At 40.9% G+C, this 18,027-nt stretch overlaps 1 protein-coding gene and 1 long non-coding RNA gene across 3 annotated transcripts in view; one reads left to right on the forward strand and one right to left on the reverse strand.

Moving 5' to 3' along the window:
• Positions 1-15,058, reverse strand: part of ADAMTS19 (ADAM metallopeptidase with thrombospondin type 1 motif 19) — a 236,414-nt gene extending 221,356 nt beyond the window's left edge. For both annotated transcript variants that reach the window (XM_070234436.1, XM_023617756.2), the window contains exons 1-2: positions 14,868-15,058; positions 13,576-14,249 (exon numbers count right to left, since the gene is read on the reverse strand). In XM_070234436.1, coding sequence (XP_070090537.1) covers positions 13,576-14,249; positions 14,868-14,958 — 765 coding nt within the window. In that variant the 5' untranslated portion in view covers positions 14,959-15,058. The remainder of the gene's footprint in view (positions 1-13,575; positions 14,250-14,867) is intronic.
• Positions 14,126-17,287, forward strand: LOC138917491 (uncharacterized). Its single transcript, XR_011425599.1, has 2 exons — positions 14,126-14,925; positions 15,258-17,287. It is a non-coding gene; the product is annotated as an uncharacterized lncRNA (long non-coding RNA).
• The last annotated feature ends 740 nt before the right edge of the window (positions 17,288-18,027 follow it).

Genomic DNA, 18,027 nt, shown 5'->3' on the forward strand with positions numbered 1-18,027 from the left:
TGACACCAAGTCCACAACTGCCCTCACATAAATTTTATCAATTCTAAGATACTGTCGGTGTTATCATACCCCCTATGTAAGAGCTGCCAAAATGTAGAAAATTATCTATCGAAATTAACTAAATACAGTATTTCTATCCTTTATTGGTCTTCTTTACATTACTACTAAATGAATACCTAATACATTAACTATCTAGCCAGTCCTGGTGGTCGAGTGGTTAAGATTCGGCACTCTCACCGCAGCAGCCCAGGTCTGTTTCCTCATCAGGGAAGCAAACCATCTGTCTGTCCGGTGTCACACTGTGGTGGCTGTGTGTTGCTGTGATGCTGAAACCTATGCCACCAGTATTTCATATACTAGCAGGGTCAACCATGGAAGACAGGTTTCAGCAGAGCTTCCAGACTAAGACAGACTAGGAAAAAGGACCTGGCCACCCACTTCCGAAAAAATTGACCATGATAACCCCGTGAATAGCAGCAGAGCACTGTCTGAGATAGTACCGGAAGGTGAGAGGATGGAGCAAAAACACCAGGCCGGGTTCCGCTCTGCTGTACATGGGATCACTAGGAGTTGGAATTGGCTCAATGGCACTAACAACAAAAGATTAACTACTAAGGGCCTTTATTTCCCTAATGCTGTCTCAATCATGATTCCAATAGTGGAAAGATACCTCTCCAAACTCACATTACTAAAGAAAGTGTATTGCTTTGGTTTTTAATAAAAGGTACTATACTGGAATTCTTGGCTCCGTTTAAATAAACACACAATAATTTGGAAACAAATTTAGAGAATAACTCTGAATGTTTGTGACTAGAATCTACTTTCTGAAAAGGCTGACTTGGATTTTGTTAGTGTGTTTATATTTATTTGTTTACTCGATTTGAACCCCGATCCTAACAACTTCGGTCTTTTCCACAGCAGTGGAGTATATGAAACAATACCAGAGACTGACTTGGATTCATGTCTTAATCCTGCAAAGACACTAATTGTGTAACTTACTATTTTGTATACCTCCAAATGAGAGGCTTTGGTTACTTGTTCTCATAAATCTTTCACGAATTTTAAATCTTGTCCATTATAATATGGGCTGTCAGTAGCTAATTTTGTTCCTTATTAATGAATGGAGTATTCAAAAATATCCCCAAATGATTGCTCTAGTAATAGTCATTTCCAGGTAGCAAAAAGCTTTTGCATTGTTTAAGACGGAAACTCTTCCGAAAGTGATCTTTAAACACAATCCCTATCAAAATCCCAGCAGACGCTGCAGATATTGACAATCTGATCTGAAAATTTATATAAAAATGCAAAGTACCCAGAATAATTAAGACAGTTTTGAAAAAGGAAGTCAAAATGGAAAGTCTTACATTTCCTGAGTTCAAAATATATTATAAAGCTGTATAAATCAAGACAGTATGGTACTGACATAAGGATAAACATATAGATAGAAAGAAGAGTATTAATAGTTCAGAAGTAAACTCATATTTATGGTTGACTTTTGACAAAGGTCCTACAGCACTTCAGGAGGTAAAGATGTCTTTTCAGCAAATGGTGCTGAGAGATAATTTGGTATATACAGCCAAAGAGATTAATTTAGACCCTTTTCTTACACCATACATAAAAACTAATTCAAAATGAATCATAGACCTAAATGTAAAACCCGAAACTACAGAAAAAAACAGAGGAAATTGTCTATGTGACTTTGAGTTAGACACAGAATGCTTAGATACAACCCCAATAGCACATTCCATAAAAAGAAAAAGATGATAAACTGGATTTGTTCAAAATTATAAAAACTGGCTTTAAAACACACCACTAAGAAAATTAACAGAAACTCATAGACTAGAAGAAAACATTAGAAAATCATATGTCTGACAAAGAGTTTACATCCAGAGTATATAAAGAATTCTTAAAACTAAATAGTAGAAAGACAATGACAGACAAAAGGTTTGAATAGACATTACACCAAAGATGATATACGAACGGCTACGAAAAGATGCTTAACATAGTCACTAGAGAAATGCAAATTAAAGCCACAATGAAATACCACTGCAAAGCCACAAGAACAGTTGTAATAAAAAAAGAGATAATAACAAGTGTCGTTGAGGATGTGGAGAAACAATACATTACTGGTGGGAATGTAAACTGGTGCAGTACTTTGGAATAGAATTTGGCAGTTTCTTAAAATATTAAACACAAATTTACCATATGACCTAGCAATTCCACTCCTACGTATCTACCCAAGATGAATGAAAATATTTATCTTCACAGCGACTTGTACACAAATGTTCACATTAGCATTACTCATAATAGCCAAAAAGTCGAAATAATCTAAATGCCCATCAACTGATGAAAAGAAAAACAAAATGTGATATATCTAAACAATGGTTTACTACTTAGCAAGAAAAAATAATAAACTACTGATACATGCTACCACATGGGTGAACTTCAAACGTATTATACTAAGTTTAAGAAGCCAGACCCAAAGGGCCAAATTTTACATGATTTCATTTATATGGAATGTAACAGCAAATGTATAGAAACAGAAAGTAGATTAACAGTTGCCTGGGACTTGGGGTCAGAATAGAGTGATTGCAAATGGGTATGAGGGACCCCTTTGGATGATGGAAATGCTCTAAAACTGGATTGTGGTGATGGTTGCACAATTCTGCAAATGTCCTAAAAATCACTGAGTTCTACATTCGGGTGAATTTTATGGCATGTAAATCATACCAGAGAAAAGATTTTAGAAAAAAAATCATTCACAATATCCTTTTCAATTTGTTACATTTTAAATAACGATTTATCCCTAGAAAAATCAGCTTGACATATTCATGAATCTATCTTACTAATGAGAAATAATTAGGTTCTACTTAGAAAAATTTCTACATAGGAACTTTCATCTTAAGATACCAATTTGACAGTTTTTAAACACTACTAATTCAAACCACCTATTCTGAACTGACAAAATTCTAACTGGAGATCTATAGAGACACAAGAATTACTCATGTTAGTAGACAAAACAGGGCACTAAATAATTAAATTTATAAAAAGACAGACATTTCCACAATGAATTACTCAGTCATTATACCTTGTTAATTATATTTATACGTAATTGTTATTTTAATAATAAATCACAGAGACTTTCTATTTTGTTGTAATGAAAATATGAAGTTTTATTTACTTTATCTGCAAGCACACAACCACAGTAAGATAACATCACAAAGACCCTATGCTAATTATATACAGCTTCCTCTGTCAATAATTGAACTGCCTATCTATGAACTGGGCACACTAAAATATCTACTTGTAATATAATAGTTTTATAATGGAAATGTACCTACCACGTTTTAGTTGCTACTACATACATTCAAATCCTAATTTTAGCGGAGACAGACCATTTGCACTAATCAGATTAGTTGATATAATTATCTGCCTGGCCACTCCTCTTAGCATGCTAATGTTTTTTGACTGTTAACTCTAATGAGTTTTGCAGTATTTTTGACATCCAAATTCTTAAAATGTGAATGAGTAGATAAGACTGGTTATTTCGTTTCTGCCATTTGAGATAGCTCACCATTTAATTCTTATGCATTTCCAAGGTCCTCTCAACCTGACCACACTGCACTGCCATTCCAGTGTAGATAATCTCTCACAAAGAGTTCACAGTTTTCCCACTGATTTCCTAATATTCCTCTACAACTGCCTTGGTCTTCATTAATCCACATGTAAACATGGTGGTATTGGTAGGTCCCTCTCAGTCTGAAGATTTCTTCCTTTATTTCTGATAAATTTTATTTTATTATAATAACTATTGTGAAACAGCTGGAGTAAGTCTTCTGTCATATTACCCATGAAACTGCTGATGACAGTTGGAAATAATTTAGTTCTATTTACTTTCAAATTCTAGAAGAAGAAGCAAGTTTTAACTTTTGTATACCTTTTCACCTAAAGAGTAGGAAAACATTCAGACTGGCATTAAGGTCCCATTACATTATCTCCTAACTAGTTCACATTTATAGCCTGTTAAATAATAATTTGAAATCCATCAAATCCTTTCTAGTTCAATGGCATCTGAGTGGGTTCCTGGGAGGATTTTAAAGGTAAGGACAGGAGGTATCCAAGTTTACTATAATTGGAGCTAAAAAAGAATATTAAAATCCATTCAAGATGCCTAGGGCGTGAAGTTTGGTGGATGCAAACCCAGTCATTAAAGATCCTCAGCTCCGGAGTTTTCAGAATCACTAGAGTGGACACCCTCAAACTGTAGCTTGCACAAGAATTACCTTGGATGCTTTTTAAATACCTTTCTTAGTTTTGAAATTCAATCTGGGATTTTGATCTTAAGCAGAGAATCCTCAACTCCCTCTACCTCACCCCCACGGCCATGATTTTGATACAGGTACCTGCACACCAGACTTTCAGAAACAGGGCGTCAAGAAGCAGGAGCAAAGATCCGATGAATGGGCTCACTGCCGAAAGAGGTCCTATACCTTAGGGGAAGCCAGGCAGAGGGAAGAGGACTAAAAGAACTCTGAGGCAAGGTAACATTATGTACTTGTGAAGAAAAAATACATATATTTAGATCTTATTTTTTCTAAATGGAAAGCAATAGGAAAGCAGAAGCTGTTTAACGTGCCAAAAGTGGCCTGTGCTCATCAGCTCCACTCCCTGATCATCTGAGTTAAAGCCTAAACAGTTAATAATTTATTGCAGATATACACACATTAATTATAAAATGAAATCAAGCTTCTCTTGCTGGAAAACGCAAGTACTAAAATATCTAGTACCCAAGGGCCTTCCCAACACCACCATGCAATAACTCTGCACAAATTTCTGGGTAGCATTGAAATGGCTGAGATCCCATTTTCTCACTTCTCTCAGTCTAGGGCTTGGCATTAGAATAAAGATGAGATGGAGACAAGATGATGTGCTCCCTACGGCTGCACCCTAAGTGCACTCTGCATCAAATTATGGTCCTCACTTGGCTCAGGGAATCTTAAAAGTTCCTTTCAGGAAACCCCCCAAATCATAATCCAAGAGGGACCACTGGCTCTCCCATTGCCTCAAAATATGTCAAGATTACTTCCCTAACCTAATACACTTCCCATCTACCAGGAACCTAGAACTCCTCTGATTATTTTTTATTTCACAAAAACAGAACCATAATCATCTGGGGTAAAAATAGAATTGCAATTAACCAGGAAGCAGTCAATTGGACATGAGCTCAAAAAAATGTACTCTGTTTAGTGTTGCATAAAAAATATTTTAAGGCCCCTGTAAAGAACTTCCTGATTTAAAAAAGTATGCCATGTTTATGATTCAGCTAATAAACTTTAAATAAATATAATACAATATTAATAATAAATATAATTAAATAAACAAATATTATTAAATAAAGAAAATTTCTTCTCACAAACTTGCTCCATGTCCAAATTGTCTCAGGATACTAAAACATAGATTAATACATGATTCACGAGTTTATTAACATTTAATGTGCAATGTCACTTATTCCATCAGCATGATGATTATTTTTATTAGAATTCACTATATCATTTCTTTAAATAAGATTTGAGTATCTGCATATTGCTCCACTCTAAATACAGAAATTTCTCCCATATGTCAGTGTCACCATGACCATGATCATCCCTGCCATTCTCAATTTTAAACTAGATGCCTTAAATAGAAGTGCACTTAAAGGCAATAAAGAGATATGGAGTACTTACTAAATCAGAAAACAGTGATGAACACAGGGAGGCCAAGAAGTTGAGGCAAAGAAACAGCTCCTTCAAGACTGTAAATTCCTTGAAGCAAGGAACTATTTCTTTTATCTTGTTCTCTGGGCATTCGGCACAGTATACAATTGTAACTAGCCCACTACTGATGAATATTTAGTGTTTTGCTCTTGAAAACAACGCTGCAATGAATAGGCTTATACATAAATCTTTTGCAGAAACATGAATATCCCTCCAAAACTGACATCTACAAGCAGAATTGCTGAAAAGAAAGGTAAGCACATTTAAATCTTTAATACATACTGAACAAAAGGCTTTACCAATTTACTCTCCTACAATGTGTAAGATTAAGTGTTCTCCAAGCATGCTCACTGGGCATTATCAATCTGCTTACTTGGTGCCAATCTTATGAACCAAAAATGATGTTTGAGAAAATCTGCTTTTCCTAACTTACCAATAAATTTGCAAAAAAACTATGAATGTTTATTTGATATTTATATTTCTTCTCAGCATAGCCACTAAAAGGTTAACAGTGACTATGGGTGGTGAGATTACAGATAACTTATTTTACATATTTTCTAAACATTCTATACTCAGCATGCATTATTTTGTTATTAACATTATCTTTTTAAAATACTAATATAAAAATAGCTCTGGAATTAGAAACAAAAAAGGTCAAAAACCTAACAGAAAAATGAGTAGAAGATATCAACAGAAAGGTTACAAGGAAGGAAATGAGAATAAAAATATGAAAAGACGCTCGCTCTCACCAATAACACAAAAAGAAAATTAAAACTATATTGAGGGGCTGCTCCATGGCTTAGTGGTTGAGTTCAGCATGCTCAACCACGGTTTGCAGGTTTGGATTCTGGGTGTGGACCTACACCACTCGTTGGCCATGCTGAGGCCATGAGTCACATACAAAGTGGAGGAAGACTGGCACAGGATGTTACTCAGGGCCAATCTTCCTCAAGCCAAAAAAAGAGAGGAAGATTGGCAACAGATGTTAGCTCAGGGTGGATCTTCCTTCGCCCAAAAAACCCAAAACAAAACTACATTGAGATAATATTTTTTGTCTACTAGATTTCTCAAAGATTAAAATTTTTGAAATACCCATATCAGTAACAGTACAGAGAAAGATGTACTCACATACTCTGCTAGCCTAACAATGTAAAATGGCACCACCTCTATGGGGTGTAATCAGATAATACCTCCCCAAATTATCAACACACATGTCCTCTGACACAGACATAAGTTACATCAGCAAAATGGCATATCTACAGAGTCCTATACATTTAGCACTGTTCATAACAGGAAAATATTGGGATCAATTAAACGTACACCAACACCAAACTGATACACTTACAATCAGACGAAATGGAATTACCAAAAAAGGGGAATCTCTTTATGCACTCATATGTGATAATCTCACGTGTGTGTGTGTGTGTAACCAATGTGGGATTAAGATAATATAAATTTATATATTCATATTTATTTGTTTACGCATCAACTACCCATAGACCATACACTAGAAACTAGTAACCTTGGCTACCTCTAGGAAGGAACACTGAGTAATAAGTGGAGAAGAGGTGTTGGAGGAAGACTTTTCAGCGCCTATCTTTTTAGAGGTTCTGTATGGTAGAGTCCTTATAATTTTGAAAATGACTTTATTTTGCCTTTGAATGGTAGTTTGGCTGAGTCCAGAATTCAAAGTCACACCTCCTCAGAATTCTGAAGCTATCAACTCATGATCCTTTAGCGTTCAGCACACTGATTCACTCTCTAACATCAATCTGACACTTTTTCCAATGTAGATAATCTTTTCTTTATTGAACTTACAGAATTTTCTCTTTATCTGTGATTTTCTAATGTATCTGACATATCTGGGTTTGGGCCTCTCTTTACTTATGGCACTCTGAGTTTGGTGGTGGGTCCTTCAATCTGAAGGTGTGTGTCTTCCTTGATTTCTGACAAATTTGATTCTAATACAAAAAAACGCTCTTTTAACCTCTACCTAAATAACACTGGTTATATCAACCAAGTCATCTCGAATCACTGAATTAAATAACACTCTGTACACCATCCAGAAAATATGATCACTGAGGCATGCACATGCTGAACACTCACAGGTAGTACCTTCCTCTCTTGTCTTGCTGTAGACAATTATTTCCACCAGTCAGCCTGTATGTTTACCAAGACTCAGCTGTATTTGTTTGAACACATGTAGTCACATTTTGTAATTAGATAATTTAATCATACACTAAATATTAAAGCCAGTGAAATATGAGTGCAAAAGATGTCTTCATTTCCATGAAAATTTTGGAAAAACCTGAAAAAGTGAAGGCACTAAAAAAATTGCTCTAATTTTATTTGGGATAAAACAACTGTAAAAGATTTGAAAATTTTAAAAGTCCAGGATTCTACACATAAATTGCCTTGCATTTGTCTTCAATTTTTCTTCCAAATACAGACACCTATATTGGAAATCGGTTTGGGCACATGTCGAATAAGGCTCAGCTGGAACACCAGTTACCTGACATACCCTCAAAGGAGTAGTATCTGGCCTCACATTAAAAGCCTGGCTGATGAATGTATATTTTGGTGATTTAAATTAGAATCAAATGTTTAGGGTACATTTGCATGCATTTTTAAAATTCTATCCTTTAACAGATTTTTAAAAATTAACTCCTATTAGAGAAATTTGGACCATCTTGATCTATGATTCATGGCTCACAATTTTTCTTTCATATTTTGCATCCATTTGTCCTTTATATTATGTTCTGGGATAATTTCTGGGTTTGATCTTCCAAGTCACAAATTTACTTAATTCATCTATGGAGTTTTTCATTCTAACGATCATATAATTTTAGTTCCATTATATCTAATCATGTTTTCTGGATAGCAGCTATTCCTGTTTTTCTAAATTTATTTTTTCCATCAATATACATCTGCCTTATTATTCTCTTATCTTTTTGCTTGCTTCATCTATTAATTAATCAGAGTTTGATGATTCTCTTTTATGTGGTTCATTTTCTTACAAGTGTGATATTCTTCAGTGTCAGTTCATCTCTTTTTGGTTTCCCTGCTCACCTACCTGTTGTGACTGGTGCAGTTGCCAGCTGTCCTCCAGTTATTTGAAAAGACAGGTGGGACCTTTTATAGGGTGCAACGAGTCAATATGTCATCTGTTGAGGGTGGAGACTCTCTATCCTCTGGTGTCATCACATGCCCAGGAAAGCTCTGCCTCTATTCTCTCTGCCATTGCCTAGGGACATACATTTGGCCTCCACTGCTTGGCATAATTGGCCATCAGAAAGAGTCAAGGACACTGTTGTTCTAGAGCCCCCTTCTGCTCATTGCATTCCCTTTCCCAGCACATGCAGCAGCCCCTCTGGCATAGCTCCCACCATTCACAGATGTTTTCTAATGCCTTTATGTTTTCCATTAATCCAACCCAAATTGTTTTCAGTCTTTCAGGAGATATTCAAAATGTCTGATGTCCTGATAGCATTCTTTTAAAATACTGCTTTAGATTTGTTTAGAATATCTTTTCCACCATTCCTAAGATCCAGCTTGAATGAATGAGGTAGCTGTGTGAGGTTAGTCTGCAATCTTACTTTGTTCATTTGGATGCTGATTCCACTTCTACCTCAGTTCTCCCAGTTATGCACCTCTCTTCCCCCATCCCTGCCCTGACACCCTTCTCCCCTGCTTTCTTACTGATACTTGATAAAGTGCCTCATCCAAAACAGATGCCCCAGAATATTTAAGTGTTCAAAACTTACAATGGAATTGAACACTTTGATTTAAGAAGGCAGTAAATTACAAAACAAAAAAATTGAATTTACACAGGGCTGTATCAAAAGCTAATCAAAATGACTACTGTATAAACTCTAAATTTAAGTAGATAAAGTTTTAGTAGTCACTCTTTATCATCCTGGAAAAAATAATCTAAAAATTGCTAATAGCCATTTCAACAGTCTATCTAAAGAGAACCATAGCAAGGTATGTACTTGACCACCTAGTTTACCTCGGCCCAGCACTTAGATGCGTTTGTTTGTTTGTTTGTTTTTGGTGAGGAAGATTGGCCCTGAGTTAACATCTGTTACCAATCTTCCTCTTTTTGCTTGAGGAAGATTGTCCCTGAGCTCACATCTGTGTTAATCTTCCTCTATTTTGTATGCGGGATGCTGCCACAGCATGGCTTGATGAGCAGTGTGTAGGTCTGCGCCCAGGACCTGAACCCACAAACCCCAGGCCATCAAAGCAGAGTGAGTAAACTTCACCACTACACTACCAAGTTGGTCCCAGATGTGCTTTTTTAAAAAAACTATTGTGTTAATTTTGAGCAAACATAATCGTTGCACTCTTTCATGGAATTTAATTTGCTGCTTTTTTTCGTATTTTAATTTTTTAGAGACTTTTAAAACATAATAAAGTACTGCATGAGTTGTATTTTATTCAGTGATTTTTATTCAGTGCCTTCTAAAGGCTAAATATCTTCCAATGCTGTGGAAATGAAAATGGATGAACAAGACAGGACCATCACAGCACTTGGGACACACCTACATTTGCACATAGCTCAACCTACTGTATTTTCCTGTTTACATCTGCAACTGGCAAGCCAGGCTGGGAGCTCCTTAAAACCAAGAGTCCTTCATCTTCTTTTTGTATTCTCTGTATCTGCACAATGCCTTGCTCAAAGGAACTGTTCAATAATGTTTAATTGCTCAGCATTATGATATTTACATGCTATCAGATCTAATATATGGCTCAAATAAGATTATTATTCAATACTAGAGACTAAAAAGACGAAACAAACAGTAAGAACACTTCATACATCAATTGCTAGGTATATAAGTACAATTTGTGTATTTTATAAACAGGGAAAATGAGATACAGAAAGCTTAAATACTTTGAAGAGGCAGCACCTGACCCTGTACCCAAAATCTCCATTCTAGCACTTTCCTCTTCACAGCACAAGTTATTAGACTGATATCTGGAAAAGGAACTGGCCAATCTTCTAAGTGCTCACCATTCTGTAACACTGGATAGCTGATGATCTATTTCCTTTGATAGAGACTTTGGATCCTGTCAAATATAATAATCCAAAGGTATTGAGGAGTTCGGGCACCAACAGGCCAAACTAGCTATGGAGACAGGGGAAGGGAAGGTATACTTAGTGATCTGTTTTCTGTGCGACTAATAACCAGAAGGCTTTTATTAACTGAGAAGAAAAAACTGCTGCAAACTAAAGGTAGTTACATTTATGAATAATTCCCCCCTATTTAAAGACATTATGATTCTTCACATTAGAATTACAGTATTCCAGAATTCTGGAAATACAGAGGAGCAAGAATGTAGTCCTGTGATAATCCACAGTTAGACAGAAGAACCTCATACTCTAGCAGACAAGGCTTTTGAGGTCTGATCTCACCAGACATTTTGGGATCATTTCCCCCTTATTGCATCTTCTGGCCTAATCACAGGAGATTTTTTTTTTCATTCCCTTGACAGTCTCTGTAGCTTCACACCTCCACTGAGTCTCTTCTCTCTGTCTAAAACACTCTTCAGGCCTTTCTCACTGGAGAAAGCCTCCCCTTCGCTTTAAACTCCAGTTACACTCTGTCTGCTTTGGGAAGCCTTACCCAGCTCCTCAAGCGAGATTGTACCTGGGGCATAACATTTGACCCATCATGCTGATATGTCAGTTTCATGACTAACTGTGTCATATCTACTTGTACATGATGTCCCTCTCCTAATCTGTGAACCCCTAATGTAGGACCTAGAATACATTTAACATCCAATAGAATTTTAATTCTATCATCCAATTTTTAATTAAATCATCCAATTTTCTCATTTTACTTATGCAAACTGAAGCCCAGAGAAGTAAGGGACTTGTCAATCACCAGGAAACAAACCAATGTCATAGCTCAGATAAATTATGTTCTCTCTTTCCTAATCCACTCTCATAAGGGAAAAGGGCTGGCATGAAGTAACAAACCCACCCTTCTTGGCTATCTGCCTAACTTTTTCCTCAAAGTCTGACTGCTATACTGTATTGCTGGCAACATCAGTTTTCCTCAATAACAAAGACTTCCCAGTTCAGAACATATACATATGTGGCAAATAGGAAAAGTGAGTAAAGGTCCAACGTGATAAACAGGGAGGTATGTCAAACTCCTATTCAGTCTATGAAAAACCTACTCATAATTCTAACTTTGCTCCCTTAAGTATGGCGAGAAGGCATAGCTCATTTGGAAAATCTGACCAAAAGCCCACATTTCAACACAGTGAAATGCTTTATCCCCTATTGCTTCTACCACACCAGGAACTTTCTATATGTAATTATTTAATTCCGGGCCAAAAACTAGTGGACAATGAAACCCCCACAAAATGTTTCCCCCAGTGAAGTGTTCAAACATCAGTTCCACAAAAAACATTTTTAAAAGCTTTGCATGTAATTTTTCCATGCCAGTTTTTTTCACTCATGGCTAAAAATGTCCATATTTGAATATTCATCATTATGAGCATGTGGTAAAATATAGCCCTGTCCAGCAATTTACATCATTTGACTATGGGACCTTAGGAGGGCATAGGTAAAAATTTCCAGTTTCATTTTGTTTGGATTTTTAATCATCTTTTTCCATTTGATGGCTTTGGGTGGCTTTGATTGTGCTGCTATTTTCTGCTATTCATTACTATTGGATTTTTCTCCAAATGAGCAGGTTGCTTTCAGACAAGTCCTTGTGGATTTCATCAGTGGCTCACTAGGAACAGCAACATGAAGCCACAAAACACAAGGGTGTTTTCAACATTTTGTGGGTTTTTGCTCTAAACCAATAGTAAAGGCCACAGTGATGATGGCTGCACAACGTGAATGTACTAATGGACTGAACTGTACATCAAAAAATGGTTACAATGGTTTATTTTGTTATGTATACTTTACCACAAAGTGAAGGCCAACTTACAGGAGCTAACAATTATCCCAAACCCTGGATCAAGACGGGGGGGTCGGAGGGTGGGGAATCAAATGATAATCTCTACAGTTCTGCCACAGCAAACGGCTTTTCCTTTCCAGTTCCAGGAGGCCTGTTAGCAAGGCTCTCACCCTCACCACTTTCCTCCATGGAGTGGAGAGAAGAAAAGGAACTAGTGCCAAATAAAATGTAAGCCTTGGAAAAGAAAATGTTAAATCAGAGGACCATAATCCTTTGAATACTGACTGGACCTAATGTCCTCCATTAGTCAACGGCTCCCAGTCTTTCACTTCACTTCTTCTCAACTCCTGTCTTGCCCCCAACAGTGAACAGGTGTCCAGTATGGTTGTGGATGTGTTTAAATTCCAGACAGCTGTCAGAATGTAATTCCCTAAAGAAGTGTTCTGACAACTTTGAAGTAGGACATGAAAAAAGCTATGAGATAAAAGATGAGGAACGGGGTGGGGGGCAAACACGAAGGAGACTCAGCAGTGAGCAGATTGGTTATCTTCCAGTCTCCTAAAAGACACCACGTGGTGGGCTTATTTTGGAAAACAGAAAGAAGTAAAACCAGTGGGAAGAGTTACAAGGAGACAGAGTTTCATATAGAATTCGGAAGAAACTTAGAACCATCTAGAAGGAGAAGGCTATTAATCCATCTAATTAGCCTCCAGATTCACTGACTGCCCTGGAGATGTTCCATGGGAGGTAAACGGTGCAGACTTCTGGGTGGTGCGGACTAGGCCGAAGTTCAGGGGGAGCATTTGGGAAGGGGATGTGGTGCATGCAGCTCAGCCTGATCTGTGGGGGAAGCGGGAGGAGTGGCAGGGGGAGCGGAGAGCTGGGGCAGGAAGGACGCTTACCAGGCCACCTCCGCAGGTGCTGAACGAGGCCAGAGAGCCGGGGTGCCGCAGCACGGCCCCGGTGTAGAAGCAGGCGGCGTCGGGCGGCGCGGGCGGGCGCGGGGCGGCGGCTGCGCGCGTGGGGCCGGGGTCCGGGCTCGGCCGCTGCTCCACCGCGAAGCGCGGCGCCAGGAAGCGGCCGTCTCTCCGGAGCAGCAGGTACAGGTCCCGGGAGAAGGCCGGGATCCGCAGCAGGACCTCGTCGCCGTCCGGCTCGGCTGGCTGGGCCGGGGGCGGAGACGGGGGCGGCTGTGGGGGTGGCGGCGGCTGCCACGAGGCCGGGGCGCCCGGGGACAGCGCGGCCGCCCCGCTGGATCCCCGCGGCAGCTCCTGCGACTCGAGCTCCTCGTCCTCCTCGCCCCCCGGCGGCGGTGGCGGTGGCGGCGGCGGCCGGGGCCGGGGCCGGGGCTCGGACCGGCCTTCCGTGGGCTCCTCCGGCGGCGCCGGGGCCACCGAGCGCACCTCGCGTGAGCTGCCGGCCGCCTGCGCCCGGGCGCCTCCGCCGCCCACAGCGCCGCGCGCCCAGCCCGGGTCGGCGCTGCCCCCACTGCCCCCGGCCGCGTCCACCGGCTCCCGGCGCCAGAGTGCAGGAAACACGACTTCCCACTCCTCGCGGTCGGGGGCGAACTGCAGCCCTGCGGGCGGGGCAGAGAGAGAAGTGCGGGCTTAAAGTGCCGCGGTTCCAGTAGCACAAGCATTCCCAGGCTCACACTCCGCACAGCCTCAAGGCTCTCGCGTTAATGCGTTGGAGACCACCCGTCTAGCCCCTGAAACTCTTGCAACCCCTGGAGCCTTGCGATCAGATTACAGACCCCAGCATTTTCAAAATAAAAGTACGAATATATGGGGATGGGGGGGCAGCAAAGTTTGATGACAGCACTTAGTTGTTGAAAGGAAAACCGGTGCAAAGGCTCCAGCGCAATTAAATTCTTTGAAGTCTATGCCAGAGCAAAGCATCGCTATCAATTTATGTACTTCCCAGTTTTCCTCCAGGTGCTGTAAATGTAACTTTGCAAATATTACTACTCTCATTAGAGGAAAACTAAGCATTTCACGATGGTTAAAATGAGAGCAGGAGAAGTGCGCTTCGCTCACGAGCGTGACCCCCCCATCCACACCCGCACGCTTGTTTTTACTGCTACCCACTGAGCCCGGCACACCGCGCACGGGCTGCACCAGCCCTGCCTACCCGTGCGTCCTCGCTCTCCGCTGGGGAAGTTGGAAAGCAAGCCGAAAGTCGCGGAAGCACTTACCTGAAACGATCCCATTCGACAAGACCCCCAGCTGGTAAAGGAGGCAGCAGCAGCAGATGTGAGTCAGGCGCATCTCGCGGCTCTTCCCCATACCGCGCTCCCGCGGCCGCGGCTCCTTGCCCCGCGCGCGCCTCCTTGCGCGATCCACCGCGGGCGCCGCCGCCTCCCCGGAGCGCAAGGAGGCCGGGCGGCGAGTTTGCCCAGGCCCTTTGTCTGCCGGGGGGTGGGGGGGAGGGGGGGGTGTGCTGTGTGACTCCGAAAGGCTGCCGGAGCACGGGCGGGGGTGGGGTGGGGGGAGGAGCGGGGGCAGGCAGCACCGCGGCCCCGCAGCGCTCCGGCTCCCTGGCGAATTAGGTGATGAGTCTATTTTCTGTGTTCTGGACGTTGTAGGAGTTTCCGGAGCCCCACAGGACAGACCCACAGTCGGCCGAGAGCCGGCAGGCACAAGGCGGGCAGTACCGCCTCGGGCGGGACAGGCGGAGGACTGCCCCGCGCGGGCAGGAGCGCCGTGGTGTCCGGCCGAGGCTCACCGCCTGCACCCGTGCGGAAGTGCCAGGGGCTGGTGCCGCCGTCCCAGCAACCTGGTGTGCCAAGCTCCGCACACTCCTCAGGAGCAGAGGGCTGCAGGCTCTCACCCGCAGCGGCGCGGTAGGGAAATTGTGGAGGGATGAGGAGGAGACAGGACTCGGAGGTAGGGTGTGGAGGAGAAAAGATTCAGGCAGATCCGACAAGAAAAAGGGACCAAAGGGTGCCCGCCAAGTGTGACTTTGCGGGACAAAGGTCCCAGAACACCGCACACGTGCTCATACGCCGGGTTGGGGTGCGATGGGGACCCAAATTCCCTCACCTGACTGCTGATTGGCCACTCTGGAAGGCTGGATTTGCATCCTTACTCAGCACCCCCTCCCCCACCCCCAACTGAGGTGTGTGCAGGTAGAAGTGCCTTCCCCTTCCCATCCCCCTCCCCCTCGGCTCCTCCTTTGGTCGAGTTCTCCCCCATCCACACATCACACAAAGCAAAACTTAGTGCAGACTTCAGCACAAAGCTGCGGCCCCACTTACCAAAGACCTTTGATTTTTCTTCCCATCTTTGTCTCTAGGAATTTTCTAAGCCTGGAGATAATTTAATTCGTCATGGAGTGTGCTTCAAAGGTTCCCAGGACAGTAGACACCCTGACTTTTCAGAGCCCCTTATCCCACCTTATCTTTCCGGCTTCCCCTTCATCAGTGCTGTCAATTTCTCTCTCACACACACATACAAACACACCATACATATAAACCTCGTGCACTCCTAATGAGGGTCAGAATAAGGGGACCGACATTAAATATTGTATTCGGAAGATCTCAGACCAGATGAGATTATTTTGCCTTTTTTACATTTTTTGTACACTAAAAAATATGTTTTTGCTATTTCTGTCTTTTTTGGGGAAATTCAACCTTAAGTTTTCTTTGCTTCCTTTGTTGCAGCTCTTCATAGTACCTACTCCCCTTTCCACATCTCCTCCTTGGCCACATCAAACCTTTCATATCAGACTCAGGGGTGATTGATCTAACCTGCCACTTACATCCTCTGGACTAGGCTAGACACCTAGAAATGAGAGTTGGTGCTAATCAGTTTAAAAAAAAATTCCAGCACTGGGGTTGGTTCCCCACATCCTTTGTTGTTTTACCTTCTGTTCCTCGTGTCAAAGGTGACTACTATGCCTTTAAGGGAGGCAGACGATCTTATTTCAAAGGAAAGCCATTGTTTGAATAAGCTGGGTCCTAGAATACTTTCTTTGAATTGTCCAGAGTTTAAAAACAAACTTGAAGATACTCTAGGTGTGTTTGTCAAGAGTGTTCTGCCTCCAAACCTTGTCTTGTAAAAATCTCTAAAACTGGAGTAACTAGGGTGGGTGTGGGACCCAAGAAATATCTGGGTTACTTAGGGACCTACACACTCCTTTTTATGGGACTCAATTATACAGACTTAAAACCAGGCAAGAAATCAGACGCAGTTTCTATTTAAGAAATACAGAAGGTACTAAGACAGAAGGTTAGTTACAATGAAACACTTCCACCAGGATATAAGTCTTAAATAAAATGTTTCTCATAATTTTAACAACAAAAATGTAAGAGTAAAACTGGAAAAGGTATGCATGTTACATTGTGTGTATCTACTGCAGTACATTTATGATTCCCTAAAACTAGGTGTGCTATATAACTAAACATACTCAAAAGCAGTTTGCCCATGTAAGTTCCCATCTCTGCCCTTTTTCCCCTACTGACACGTAATCCCTACCAATCCCTCATGGTTAGTATTGATTGTTACAGAAAGGTTTGCTTAATTCCCAGGTAGCTCTACTCTTTCTCCCATTTGAAATACTATTGTAATTTATTTGTATATTTTCGAAGGCTTTTATAAATCATTTGAGTTGTAATGACTTGTGTACATATTTCTCCTAGTAGACCACCAATTTTTTTGGAAGATAGGAATGATTTCTTTTATATGTCTTTTTTTACATCACCCTGCCTAATTCAATGACTTACACCAAATAGGTGTGGAAATTCTCAGGAAATTCTCTAAGATGCTTTAGAAGGTGATGGAAATTGATTTCCGTATATTATTCCAATTCCAATTCCTTGATCTAGAATTGCAAAGCTAGCTCTGTTGGTGATCAGCTGCTATCTACATGATTTATCTAGCTTACAGAAAGAACTAGCCTAAGAGAGAAATGACTTGTGGGAAGTTTTTGTGCTCTAAGTTTTTGTGCTCTAACTAGAAGAGATTTAGATGTGCAAATAAGAGCATCAGTTGGAGTGAGTTTGAGTATGTATGTATGTGAAAGAAAGAACTAGCCCGCTTTGGAACTGAGTAAATTGTGTGTGGTAAAATAGAGGAGAAAAGGCAGGACTGTAATATGTGTGTGCATTATCAACCTTAGAGGGAAGAAAAGAGCAGCTGGGAAAAATATGTTGGTTAAGACAGGTCACTACATATGTCACCAGATGGTAGCTAGCTTCAACCAAGCACTGCTTTTGTGGAGTGGAGGTAAGTGACAAAGCATCAGAGTAAGTGGAACCAACTGTTCTTATACACAAGGTGCTCACATGTTGCATTTTATAACCCATGCTTCTCTCTATATAGAAAGTTGGCTTTGATGCCTTTAGCCCTTCCTCA

The sequence above is a fragment of the Equus caballus genome, chromosome 14 (genome assembly GCF_041296265.1).
Source record: "Equus caballus isolate H_3958 breed thoroughbred chromosome 14, TB-T2T, whole genome shotgun sequence".
In the NCBI taxonomy this organism is placed as follows: Eukaryota; Metazoa; Chordata; class Mammalia; order Perissodactyla; family Equidae; genus Equus; species Equus caballus.